General features: G+C 38.1%; 1 protein-coding gene across 3 annotated transcripts in view; it reads right to left on the bottom strand.

Annotated features, from left to right (window-relative positions):
* Scp2 (sterol carrier protein 2) overlaps nucleotides 1-14447 on the bottom strand; it is a 105504-nt gene extending 91057 nt beyond the window's left edge. For all 3 annotated transcript variants that reach the window (XM_077791270.1, XM_077791271.1, XM_077791272.1), the window contains exons 1-3: nucleotides 14276-14447; nucleotides 7311-7368; nucleotides 2704-2775 (exon numbers count right to left, since the gene is read on the bottom strand). In XM_077791270.1, coding sequence (XP_077647396.1) covers nucleotides 2704-2775; nucleotides 7311-7368; nucleotides 14276-14344 — 199 coding nt within the window. In that variant the 5' untranslated portion in view covers nucleotides 14345-14447. The remainder of the gene's footprint in view (nucleotides 1-2703; nucleotides 2776-7310; nucleotides 7369-14275) is intronic.
* Nucleotides 14448-14748: the final 301 nt, after the last annotated feature.

Below are 14748 nucleotides of genomic sequence, written 5' to 3'. Positions count from 1 at the left end.
AGAGCCTATGTACAAGGGCATTCCAGAAAAATGTGATCCATATTGAATACACATGTGACTTCTCCCAAGTAACATCATCACCAAGGCAGAAATTCTGGAGCAGTAAGATGAGAACATTGGAAGGTAGACTCTCCAGCAAGGTTTAAGAACATCCTTTTCATATACACATTTTTTATTTTGAATCAGCAAGTTTCCCTCCTAGGATTCCCTTGATATCTTGAGATCTCAAGGAAATAAATAACAGGCACAAAAATTCATCTGCAGTGATATTTCCTATAATATTTACAGTATTTTCATAACAACTAGAAATTTGAAGTAACTTTAAATGTCAAGAACAAAGTATCATTACTACCATTAAATAAACTGCAGTAGATCTCCAAGACTAGAACTCATGTAATTATTAAAAATGCTATGTGAGGGGGCTGGGGATGTGGCTTAAGCGGTAGCGCGCTCGCCTGGCATGCGTGCGGCCCAGGTTCGATCCTCAGCACCACATACCAACAAAGACGTTGTGTCGGCCGAGAACTAAAAAATAAATAAATAAGTAAAATAAGATGGACACAATATCTTAAAAAAAAAAAAAAAATGCTATGTGAGGGGGTGGGGTTATGGCTCAATGGTAGAGTGCTTGCCTGGCATATGTGAGGCCCTGAGTTCAATCCTCAGCAAATTATTCTAATTTGTTATATATGATAGCAAAATGCATTATAATTCATATTACACATACAGAGCACAATTTTTCATATCTGTGGTTGTATATAAAGTATATTCACACCATCTGTGTCTTCATACATGTACTTAGGGTAATGATGTCCATCTTCCTCCCATGCTCTCTCTTCCTACCCCACTATGAATCAGCCTCCTTATATCAGAGAAAACATTCAGCATTTGGTTTTTTGGAATTGGCTAACTTTACTTAGCATTATATTCTCCAACTCCATCCACTCACCTGCAAATGCCATGATTTTATTCTATTTTATTGCTGAGTAATATTCCATTGCTCAACACCACATATAAATAAATAAAATAAAGGTATTGTGTCCACCTACAACTAAAAAAATACTTTTAAAAAATGCTATGGAAATAAGGGGAAGATACTAGCCAAAGGGCTCAAACTTTCAGTTTTAAGATAAACAAGTTCTGGAGATTTAATGTACATCATAGTTGGCAATGGATAAGCTAATTAATTTGATTATAATAATCATTACACAACATATACATATTTCAAATCATTTATACACCTTAAATATATTCAGTATTTATTTAACAATTAAATACTTTTAAAATGCTAAAAATAAAGAACATTTAAATATCCACTAAAAGTGGATGGATTAGGAGCTGGGATTGTGGCTCAGTGGTAGAATACTTTCCTAGCATGTGTGAGGCACTGGGTTCAATTTTCAGCACCCCATGTAAACAAATGAACAAAAATAAAGGACTAACAATGTCTAATAAAATATTTTTTTAAAAAGTGGATGGATTAGCTGGGCATGGTGGTGCACACCTGTAATCCCAGTGATTCGGGAGGCTGAGGCAGGAGGATCACAAGTTTGAAACCAGCCTCAGCAACTTAGCAAGATCCTAAGAAATTGAGTGAAACCCTGTTTCAAAATAAAAACATAAAAGGGCTGGGGATATAGCTCAGTGGTAAAGCACCCTTGGGTTCAATTCCCAGCAGCCCCCCCCCCAAATTTGGATGGATTAAATAAAATACGATACATTTATTTAATAAAACACTATTAAAAAAGACTAATGAAGCTCTTTATAATATGAACTTAAACCACTAAACAAACAAAAAATACAGGATACAAAATAATACTTATGCTACCATGTGGGTAACAAAAGTAAGGGGAAAGGGAAATTACATATGCACACACATGTTTATATATGCATGAATTATTTCTGAAAAGATACACTAGTAATTTGGAAAACTGGTTGTATGAGGAAAGAAAACTACAGGACAGGTAGACAGAGTAAAAGTGAGACTTCACACTATATAACCACTACATAATCTTTTATATTTTTGAATCAAGTGAATATTTAATCCATTCCAAAAAATAATAAGTTTAACTAGAAAATGTTCATGATGGTAGAAGACTTAATGAGATGGGAAATGTTCAATGTAGTAAGATGAGAAAAGCAGATTACAAAAAAAAAAAAGACCTTATTTTCTTTAAGAGAAATCCTATGTACATGCTATGCACACACACATACTCACTAAAGGATATAAATCAGTAAATCAATGGAGATCAGCTTTATATAACAGGATTAGAGGTGACTTGTTTCATCTTATGCTTTTGGAGGGGGGTTCCTTTTTTTAAACAATTAGCGTGTATCATTTTTCTAATCAGAAAAATTCTGTTAGACAAAAAAAGTCAATAAATACAAATTTTAAGACAACAAAGAGTAAAATTTATCTTCTGAACACTAATAGATGAAGATACTCTTACATGGTAGAATTATGGATAATTCTTCTCTTTAAAGATCAAAATGGTTTTTTTTAAATTCATCTACAGTTTTGGCAATACAATAATGGCACCAAAAAAAAATTACAGTAGGTCGACACATAAGGAAACCTATAATGATGAGAATAGGATTCTGAATTCTATATTTTGAGGCTTATAATTCACAAAAGCCTCTATCATTTATGTAGCTGCTGCCAGATCTAGGTGAGTAATTTTTAAAACATGGTTTACCACCTACCATAAACGTAGCCAACGCACGCCTGCTCCACTGCCGAGTAGGGGATCTGCGCATCAGCTAACGCCTTCTGGCCTATAAAAACAAAAGGGCTGTGTCAAAAGGTATTTGAAGTATTTGCTTTGAGTGAATAAAAATTAAGTTCAGAGTTTCCTCAGGGTAAATTTACCTCTATATAATCTATGTTCAATTCAAATAAAAATCCTTCTCAAATCATCTCAGCTCTCTCCTTTTAGAAGTAATCATGTTTCCTCAGACTATAGCATTACTTTTCCATGTCACCTTCTTTGATACTTGACCCTTCGTGTCCTAACTACATACCTAACTATAAATATAAGGTTCTTTTTTTTTTTAAGAAAATAAAACATGGGCTTTATTTTTTTTAGCTTCTTTTTTTTTTATTGTTGGTTGTTCAAAACATTACATAGTTCTTGATATATCATATTTCATACTTTGATTCAAGCGGGTTATGAACTCCCATTTTACCCCGTATACAGATTGCAGAATCACATCAGTTACACTTCCATTGATTTACATATTGCCATACTAGTGTCTGTTGTATTCTGCTGCCTTTCCTATCCTCTACTATCCCCCCTCCCCTCCCCTCCCCTCCCCTCTTCTCTCTCTACCCCCACTACTGTAATTCATTCCTCCCCCTTGTATTATTTTTCCCTTTCCCCTCACTTCCTCTTGTATGTAATTTTGTATAACCCTGAGGGTCTCCTTCCATTTCCATGCAATTTCCCTTCTCTCTCCCTTTCCCTCCCACCTCTCCTCCTTGTTTAATGTTGGTCTTCTTCTCGTGCTCTTCTTCCCTAGTCTGTTCTTAGTTACTCTCCTTATATCAAAGAAGACATTTGGCATTTGTTTTTTAGGGCTTGGCTAGCTTCGCTTAGCATAATCTGCTCTAATACCATCCATTTCCCACCAAATTCTATGATTTTGTCATTTTTTAATGCAGAGTAATATACTCCATTGTGTATAAATGCCACATTTTTTTTTTATCCATTCGTCTATTGAAGGGCATCTAGGTTGGTTCCACAGTCTTGCTATTGTGAATTGTGCTGCTATGAACATCGATGTAGCAGTGTCCCTGTAGCATGCTCTTTTTAGGTCTTTAGGGAATAGACCGAGAAGGGGAATAGCTGGGTCAAATGGTGGTTCCATTCCCAGCTTTCCAAGAAATCTCCATACTGCTTTCCAAATTGGCTGTACCAATTTGCAGTCCCACCAACAATGTACAAGTGTACCCTTTTCCCCACATCCTCGCCAGCACTTATTGTTGTTTGACTTCCTAATGGCTGCCAATCTTACTGGAGTGAGATGGTATCTTAGGGTGGTTTTGATTTGCATTTCTCTGACTGCTAGAGATGGTGAGCATTTTTACATGTACTTGTTAATTGATTGTATAAATATAAGGTTCTTATCTTGTTCATCTCCGTGGTTCCATCACACATGTAGAAGGCAAAGGAGACACAGTCTCACTCCTGGAGTTAAGGTTGGTGGGGGACAAATGATGAGTTCATTCCTACAAAGCCAGTGGTCCTGTCTATAGAGCAAGAAAGGAGATTTAAAGCTATCCATAGAGGGCTGAAATGACCCTGAGTAAAATTAAGTATATAAACTAGAAAAAAGACTGAAAGGTTGGGGCTAGAGGAATACTTAGTGGTAGAGTACTAGTCTCACATGCACGACACCCTGGGTTCAGTCTGCAGCACTGCAACAAGACAAAACAAAAATAAAGACTGGATATAATCCCAAAAAACCAAAGGCCGAATGTTTTCTCTGATAAGTGGATGCTAATCTGTAATGGGGGTGGGGTAGGAAAGATGGTGGAATGGGATGAACATCATTACCCTAGGTACATGTTTGATTGCATGAACGGTGTAACCTTACTTGAGTACAACCAGAGAAGTCAAAAATTGTGCTCCATTTGTGTACAATAAATCGAACAGCATTCTGCTGTCGTGTATAACTGATTAGAATAAATAAATTAATTTAAAAAAAACAGAGGCTGTAGAAGTGTCAGCTAAATACTCGTCTACCATAGTGAGATACAGATATCTAACACCAACTATTAAAAAATTCCAGTAAGCATTTATATATGTAGATAAGCACCAGAAAAACTAAAGCTAAAGAGTTTTTTTTTTTTAAGTTTCCACTTGGAAATAGGCCTAGGAATTTTAAGCCATTCTGTACTTCATTTTAAAACCATATGATATATATTACTTTGGTTTGTTTGTTTTAATTTTTTGTAGTTGTAGATGGAAGAATGCCTTTATTTTTTTTGTTTATTTTTATGCAGTGCTAAAGATCAAACCCGGCACTTCACATATGCTAGGCAAGCGCTCTGCCACTGAGCTACAGCCCCAGCCCTTGTATTTACTAATTTATTTATTTTAATTAGGTGTATATAACAGCAGAATGCATTTTGATTCATTATACACAATTGCAGCACAACTTTTCATTTCTCTGGTTGTACACAATGTAGTGTCACACCATATGTGCAGTCTACATGTACCTAGGGTAATAATGTCCATCTTATTCCACCATCTTTCTTGCCCCTATACCTGACCTCATTTTTTTTTATTAATTTAAGAAGGTATATAATTGCTTATGGGATTACTTTAGTCAGAAAATAAGTTATCTTCCGGCTCAGAGTATAAGCAAAAAAAAAAAAAAATCTCTTATAATAATGTTAGTGAGATCATGTTTCCTGAGGGAAAGGAAGATAGAATAATGGAAGTGACAGGACACTTCTGGTTGTGCCCCTCTCCATTCCATGCATTTAGGGAAAGAACATGGTGGCAGACTCCCCCTCCTACAGCCACTTTGGAGAAGTAGAGGGTAGAATTTCTTGATCCATTACTCCATGAAACAAATCCCACTGCCTCAGTACATCTACAAATGAACCTATAGAGAGTAAAATGCTCTCATTTACAAGAAGGAGCTCAGGTGTTTTTCCCTCCAAATTGTGTTTAAATAAATGTTCAATCAAATGTTACCAATGTGGCCTGAGGGTACTTAAGGTGAGATGTATGGGTGGAATTCTTTTTTACCCCCAGTGTTGGGGATCAAACCCAAGGCATTGTACATGCAGGGTAAGTGCTCTCACTGAGCTACATCCTCAGCCCAACACTAAGTTTAAACTCTATTCTATATAAAATGTTCTTATTTATTTTTACACTATTGCTTGCAAAGGATTTATAATAACAAGAAACCTGACTTGATTAAACTCACCCTGCAGAGAAAGGCAGAAAATAGTCACAAGAAGAAAATTTATCAACATGGAGTATAAACCTTAAATGGTGTCTACCCTAAAAACCAACAGAAGTTAGTTAATTAAATATCATAAATCTTCCTTTTGGGGGATGAGATGCTCTAATTTCTCATACAATATCTAAATATTGAGTTGCATGCTAAGTTGATGCAAATCTAAATATATATGTACACAGGGTACTCACAGAAACAAGCAAGAACATCTTATTGTGGAATAACCACAATAATTCTTTTTGGTTTTCCCAGCAACAAACTAATAGGAACCAGGGTTGGGGAGATTCCTAGGGCAAGGATCATGCCTAACACTGGCATTTAAGCTTAGACTACATGCTTCTTCCTTCCTCCCTCCCTCTCTTCCCTTCTTTTCATTTATTTACTTATTTAAACCATGCAAAGAAGCTCTCATGTATGTCCTCTTTAAAGAGAGAGAAAGAGGCTGGGTGCGATGGCACATGCCTGTAATCCCAGCAGCTCTGAAGGCTAAGGCAGGAGGATCACAAGTTCAAAGATAGTCTCGGCAACTTAATGAGACCACAAGCAATTCAACTGTTTCCAAATAAAATTTTAAAAGGGCAACAAAAGGACTAGGGATGTGGCTCAGGGGTTAAATGCCCCTGAGTTCAATCCCTGGTAGGAAGAGAGAGAAAAAAAAAACAATCAGAGAGGATCCCTGCTGGAGCTCACACCCATAATTCAGGCAGGTGCAACATGGTCCAAGTTTGTCTCTGAAGAATACCAAATACATTCTCCTGTGGATTCTTCTCTCTTGAGTTTCAGCTCACAAGTATTCACCCAAGTCCTTTGCTTGCTAGCACCAGCACTAGAATATATAATAACAAAGTGCACTCCAGCATTTAGTCATGCAGTAGCCTAGTAATAGAAAAATAATCATCAAGGTTGACTCAGCAAACTGAAGAAAGAAAAACTACCACATAGGTACTTAAAACATTTTGAATGTGGTTATCCCTTTTCCAGAAAAGGAAGACATTAATTTTGTTACAAATCCAAAGAAGAACAGATATAAGAATCTAGTTATCCGTTTTTAATAACCCTACCTTTCTTTCCCAGAGGTCCATTTACCATTCTAACAAACAGCTGGATAACACATAAAATCAGAAGCCACTATCTGTCCTGGCTCTATATCAGTTAAGAACAGCCAAGGTCCTTTTCCTTTCCCTTTCTCTTTTCAAGTGAACCACTAGGCAATGTGCCACATAATTTTTTCCCTTTCGCCTGGGTTCCTTTTGCTTGCCAGGCTGCTCCCCCTATGCAATAAAGACAGACCATACAATAAACTATGAATATTCAAAGATCTAAATTTTCTCTATTACCTGCTTCTTTTGCCAAGTCAGGGTAATCTCTTGAATTCTCAACTCCAGGCTTCACAAACTAGAATGTAGACGAAGATAATAAATAGAAACAAGTTACAATTAGAATTTTTCACAATAGAGCATCATAGAAATTCATTGACTATTTATTCAAACAAAAATATATTATTGAGAACCTGCCATGTTCCTCAACTGTCATTATAAATAATGTACAGTTCTTGCCCTCTGGGAACTTCTAGTGTAATGTAAAATAGGCAATTACACTATAGTATCATAAGCGCAGAATGATTTGTGAGAGACATGTACCTAGCTTAAGCTACAGCAGAAAGTAAGACCATTTTTTTCTCTATAGAATAATTAAATATAACAGATAATTAATTAATATAACAGACTCAAGCACAATGAAGAAAATAGAAAGTGATAAGGACATAAAAGTAATTTAGGATCAAATGATAATAACTAATATTTATTTGGCATTTATGTGTAATATGCATTGTGCTAAACATTTCATATGTAATAACTTGTCCAATCCTCACAATTTTGCAAATAAGAAAACAAGGACACAGAGAAATTAAGCAATTTGTGCAAAGGCACTCAGCTAATAAGTAGTGTAACTGAACCATCAGACAGTCTAAGTCTACAGCCAACTCATGAAGGACCTTATATGCCCTATTATGAGGTCCTGAAGACATGGATTTTTTAAGAGAATGGAAAATAATGATATGCCACCATCTACTAGAAGAAGAGTAAAACCCCAAAACAATGACAATATCAAATGTGGCAAAAAAAAAAAAATGTGGCAAGAATGTGAAGCAATAAGGACCCTCATTCATTGCTTGGTGGACCTGCAAAATGGTACAACACTTTAGAAGACAGCTTGGCAGTTTTTATAAAATTAAACAAACTCATATATGATCCAATAATCACATCTTGGCATTTACCCAAAGGAGTTGAAAAGTTATATCCACAGAAAAATGTACACATAGATGTTTAGCAGCTTTCTGCATAGTTGTCAATTATTGAAAGCAACAAAGATGTCCTTCAGTAGATGAATGGATATAGTATATCAAAACAATGAAATATTATTTGGTGATAAAAAGAAAAGAGCTATCAAGCCTCGAAAGGAATGAAGGAATGTTTAATGTATATTAAGTGAAAGAAACCAATCTGAAAAGACTGCCTACTGTATTATTCCAAGTAAATGACATTCTGTAAAAAGGGTAAAATTGGGCTGGGATGTGGCTCAAGCGATAGTGCACTCGCCTGGCATGCGTGCGGCCCAGGTTCGATCCTCAGCACCACATACAAAGATGTTGTGTCCGCCGAAAACTAAAAAATAAATATTAAAATTCTCTCTTTCTCTCTTTAAAAAAAATTAATGAAATAAAAAGGGTAAAATTATGAAATCAATAAAAAGATCAGGGGTTGAGAAGGTAGGGAAAGATGAACAGGTAGAGCACCAGGGCTTTGTAGGGCAATAAAACTACTCTGTAGGATGCCCTAATGATGGATATATGTCATAAATTTGTTGAAACACTAAGAGTGAGCCCTAATGTAAACCATGGTCTTTGGGTGATAATGACATGTCAATGTAAGTTCACAGATTGTTATAAATGTATAGCTGTGGCATGGATTGTTGATAGTGGAGGAAGCTATGTGTATTGGTTAGGAGAAACAGGATATGGGAAATCTCTATGCTCTGTGTTCTATTTTGCTGTGAACCTAAAACTGCTCTGTAAAATAAAAACTTGGATACATGCAAAGTAAAGAAAGGAATGAAAGGAGCAAGGCTAGAGGCAGTGAGACCAATTGGCATAATTCTAAATCAGTCCAAGTAAGAATTAACTATGACAGTATCAAAAAGAATGGAAAAAAAGTAGATGGACATGGAAACAAAAGAAATAAAATCTGGGCTGGGGATGTGGCTCAAGCAGTAGCGCGCTCGCCTGGCATGCGTGCGGCCCGGGTTCGATCCTCAGCACCACATACCAACAAAGATGTTGTGTCCCCCGAGAACTAGAAAATAAATGTTGGAAAATTCTCTCTCTCTCTCTCTCTCTCTCTCTCTCTCTCTCTCTCTCTCTCTCTCTCTCTCCTCTCTCACTCTCTCTTTAAAAAAAAAGAAATAAAATCTACTGAACTTAGTGATTGATTAGATAAGGTGAAATGATTTGCTGATCCGTGAGCATGTTAAAAGAAATGGATCCCAAACATTCTTTTGACTGCAGACCACAATAAGATACACTTTATAACACAATAAAGTATACCCATGAAACCACATGATGGAAGCAAAAATTTCATAAAATAATTATCCTTGTTATAGCATAAGTATTCTTAGATACAATATTTGGTATTTTATTTCAATGTTTCTTTTAATGCTAAAGGTCACCTTCCATATTGATTTTATTACACAAAACACTGTTTGAAATACCAGATACTTGATGGTTTGAAATGCTAGATACTTGACTTAAATGGTACACTAATTACACAGTGCCAAAATATAACCATTAAACTGAATAAAACATTGAACATGTGTTCGTATCCATGAACTATTCTAATTCTTCTCCATAGTTCTTGAATTAGGGATTCCTTTTTAATTCCCTAATACAGCATTCAACAGTTACAGCCAGATCATTTATACATAGTACCTTTCATAAAAGTACTATGCTAGACCCCAACAAGCAGTATCCAGTAATAATTAAATTATCATCTATATAGTAAAGAACTGTACTTTTCAATTTCTTACTGAAGAAACTTTTAAAAGATTAGTCAAGCAAACAAACACATACTTTTCCCTTTCAAAATTAAAAGCAAATTTAGATGGAAACTACCAAATGTCCTTTAATAACTGACCAGATAAAATATGACATTTAGCAAAGATTTGCCCCTACCCTCAAATCCCTTGCAGAACTGGAGGTTGAACCCATAGGCACTCTACCACTGAGCTATACCCCTGGTCATTTTTATTTTTTGAGGCAGGATTTCACTAAATTACTGAGGCTAAGTGTTGAGACTGCCTGGAATTTATGGTCCCCTCTTACCTCGGGTTCCCTAGTCCCTGATTACAGGAGTGTACCTGGCAAAAAAAAAAAAAAAACAACTTTCTTTTGAGGCCAGGCGAGATAGCACACACCTGTAATCCCAGTGTCTCCAGAGGCTGAGGCAGGAGGTCTGCAAGTTCAAAACCAGCCTCAACAAAAGCGAGGCACTAAGCAACTTGGTGAGACTCTGTCTCTAAATAAAATACAAAGTAGGGCTGGGGATGTGGCTCAGTGGTTGAATGATCCTGAGTTCGATCGGAGGTATCCCCCCACCCCCCCACCACCACCAAAAAAAGAAAAAACAACCTCTCTTGAACATTTCTAGCTAGAATTCCGAACCCTCATCTCAAATGAGAACACTAACATAGTTTCTAATAGTTCAAGGCCATACCCTTAAAAGATCCTTGCCCCCATTTCCAGTGCCTGCTTTAGAAAATTCAAGGCTGCTACAAAAAAAAAAAAAAAAAAAAAGTATTGGGCTTCATTCAACACCTAAGGTTAGACAGATTGTCTCCTGGTCTCTGAGATGAGCTAAAATCCTAACTTTAATAACTGCCAGATAGCAGACACAGCAGGCCTAATTGAATTTATACCAAAATTTATTACTTTTCATTTCCTGTACTCTACTGAGCCCCTTCTGGCCCCCCTACCTACCCTTCATTCTTCCTTTAAATCACCCAGTTACTTCTGTACAAAATGTAGTTGAATTTAGTACAGGCTGGACTCCTTTCTCTACCAACTAGTTATTGCAGATTAAAAGCTATCCTTATAGACTGGGGCTGGGGCTCAGTGGTAGCATATTTTCCTGGCATGTGTGAGGAACTGGGTTCAATTCTCAGCATTGCATATAAATAAAGTTATATTAACAACTAAAAAAATATTTTTAAAAAAGGGGGATGGGGGGGCTGTGGTTATGGCTCAGTGGTAGAGTGCTCGCCTTACACATGCAAGGCCCTGGGTTCGATCCTCAGCACCACATAAAAAAATAATAAATAAATAATAAAGTTATTTAAAAAGGGGGGGGGGGCTAGGGATGTGGCTCAATGGTTAAGCACTCCTGAGTTAAATCCAAAACTAATACATAGAATCAAAGGTCAGAAGTCAGGTTAATGGCAACACTTTGCTAGAAGGGAGTCAGTGACTCAAAGAGGGCACAAGGCCAACTTCTGGGAATTCTGTTTATATTTGTTTCTTAATTTTTAACCAAAGAAATGCAAGAAAAAAAAAGTGCCACATGACTTATTATATAATCTTCTGTTTCACTATGCCCTACAAAGTCTTACTTGCTCCTAAAACATGCATTTTAGATTTTTTTTAGGTATTTTTTCTGATATAAACTGCCTTCTAAATATTCTTACAGAATTATTTCTTTGTCAATTTAGGAAGTTATATCATGGTCTCTGTTAATAGTTTGGATCTATAGTTTTGGATCTATAATGTCCCCCAAGGGCTCGTGTATTGAAGGCTTGTCCCCAGTGCAGCAATGTTCAGGTGGGGCTTTTAGGAAGTAATTGGATTATGAGGGTTCTGATCCCACCAATGGCTGTACCATCCATTGTTGGATTCATAATTAAATGGACTATGAGGCGGCAGAAATGGTAGGAGGCGGGACCTAGTTAGAGAAAGTAGGTCACTGGAGGAATGCCTTTGAAGGGTATGTTTTGTCTCCAGCCCATTCCTTTCTCTCTCCTAAGGAAAGGCATAGTCACCAGGTGGTAAAAGAGATGCTGGAATCTGATTGTTTCATAGAACAGTTTTTCTTTTCTTCCTGCCTTACTCAGTAGCCACTATGTCCAAGCCTTAAGCCTTCTGAAGTTCTGGAGGAAGACTCAGCCAATATTACCCCTCTTCCAGAACTTGGTTTGTGGGCTCCTCTGCTGAGTCAATGATCACTTCTCCAACAGCTTTTAGTTTTCCAAAATTTTTCTGGCATTTCTCTGTTAATTTCCTCTCCTATTCACATTGCTCTTATATGTCAATAACTTTTTATTTCCTTATTGTAGTTTTAGTGGAATTTGGAAAGCACCAATACAGATAAATTCATGATTTTGGTCTGCCATGTTTAACCAAATGTCCCAAATCATCCTTATTTATTACTTGTTTATCCTTTTCTCCTCCAGATTATACATTCCTTAAGAATAAGAATCTTGTTGGTGGTGTTTTTTTTTTTTCTTTTCTTTTTTGCCATCCCTAGCAAATACCACACAGTAAATGTATTAAGTATATGCTTAAATGATGAAAGCACTCTCCATATTCCCCATCTCTTCCCTCAGGATTATTAACATATCCCCCCACCTCCCAACTTGAGAAAAAATACATCTCCTACTTTTGTGAGAAACTGCTTTTCTATACAGATCATATAATCAGACATTCAACAACCAATGGAAGATACCTAAAAATGGAACACACTGTTTTACTGTTCACCTCTTCCATGAAACAACAGGATGATCTCCAAGCTTCTGCTTTATAACATAGAAGTCAACTTTTCTATTTTGATTGAACTACATGCTCTTAGCCCACTGATAAGATAATAATAAAAATTAATGCTGCCTTCACAGAAAAAAAAAAAAACCTCTCTCCAGGAACTCTTTTAGTGAATACATCCATTTAATATTGTTCAACTAACATCTATTAAGGGTCTTCAGGCACCTTCAGGGTGGGAGGGGAACAGCAGAGAATAAATAAAACATGGTACCCACCCTGCAGCAGCTTACAAGAGGAGAAAGAGAATTTTAGTACAACATAGTAAGTTGTAAGATAGAGGTAAGTACAAGGCACTTTGGGAAGGCCAGGAGGATCAGAGATTTTCTGGGGAAGAGATCTGAACTGATCTTTAAGACCTGATGGTCCATGCCTATAATTCCAGCTACTAGGGAAGCTGAGTCACAAGGAGCACAAATTCCAAGCCAACCTGGGCAAGACCCTGTCTCAAAATAAAATATAAAGAGTTCAGTGGTAGAGCACCCCTGGGTTCAATCCCCAATTCCAAAATAGAAAAGGATCCCTTCTTCTAGGCAAATGTGGTGGTACATGCCTGTCTGTAATCCCAGTAACTAAGGAGATTGAAGCAGTAGTATCCCAAGTTCGAGGTCAGCCTCAGTAACTTAGCAAGACCCAGTCTCAAAATAAGAAATAAAAAGAGCTGGGGCTGGGGATATAGCTCAGTTGGTAGAATGCTTGCCTCGAATGCACAAGGCCATAGGTTCAATCCCCACCACCTAAAAAAAAAAGCTCAGTGGCAAAGCAATCATGGATTCAATCCCCAGTATGGGTCAAGGGTCCGGGCTGAAGACAAATGATACAAATAATGACAAGAAAAGCTTAAAATGAAAGAAACTAATGGCAGTTTGGCATTATTCTAGCACAGAAGTGTTGAAGAGAGACACTTCTGGCCTCCTGAGGACCAGGCAGATACAAAAAGTTCAGAGAACCCAGGAAACCTGTCACCTGTGCCAAGACGCTGAGGATCACTAATGTTTGCTCCCCAACCACTTTTGGAGATGGTTCTGATAGGGTACTACAAGTACTTGGGGGGGGGGGGAGCAGAACTGGTGACATTCATGACCTGCTTCCCTTTGGATGTGAGACAGCTGTTGCCCTGTGCACATTCTTCCGGACTCCACTTATAATCAAAGAAAGTGTGAGCCCTGGGTTAACTTGGGGGCTCCTTCACAAACTGACAAGGAAGAAGAGAGAAGGAAGGAGGAAGAATAAATAATTGGCCTCAGGTCCAATCCGAGGCACGACAGGAGACACCAATATCACATCCCACTCGAGCGGCCTCTCTGATGTCCCTCCCTCCAAGAAGCTGGAGCTAGGAAGGAGGGTCGTCCCCCGGCAGGAAGGAGGGGGAAAGAACCTGGCCCCCGTTTCCCATCACCTTGGGGCTCCAGGCCTCCCGGGAACAAAGTCCTCCCCTCTGTTTACCTTGGTCATGCCAACCCCCACTACAAACACCCGGCGTTGGGGCGGAGACTTGCTTGCGCGAGAAAGCATGGCTGGGCCAGCTACCGGCGGACACAAGCTCAGCAGAAGCGGGTTCCAACCGACTGAAGCCCGGGCAGCAGCAAGCGCCCTCAAGGCAGCCCGGTGGGGCGGGAGGCGGGGCCTGCCGGGCGGACTCGGCAGTGCGCACGCGCGGTGGCGCGTGCCCTGTGGGGCGTTATGTAATGTGTCCCTACCAGGACCAAGCTCTCTCTAGCCTGACACAAGTCACCTCCCACGCTCTGGGCCTGTTTAGTCTTCATCTTGAGAGAGAAGGCCTGGAGTAGGGCCTGAGACAGGAGGGGTTGGCCAAAAGGGGACTCTACATGCCTGAGATTCTTTAATGTTCTTTTAATGAGAGTCTTTTTAACTTTCTCTATTGCATTAGTGATGGTGGAAGCAGAGTCAATGCATGA

This window comes from Urocitellus parryii, chromosome 11, assembly GCF_045843805.1.
Source record: "Urocitellus parryii isolate mUroPar1 chromosome 11, mUroPar1.hap1, whole genome shotgun sequence".
Taxonomy (NCBI): domain Eukaryota; kingdom Metazoa; phylum Chordata; class Mammalia; order Rodentia; family Sciuridae; genus Urocitellus; species Urocitellus parryii.
This window is presented reverse-complemented; position numbering and strand designations above follow the sequence as displayed.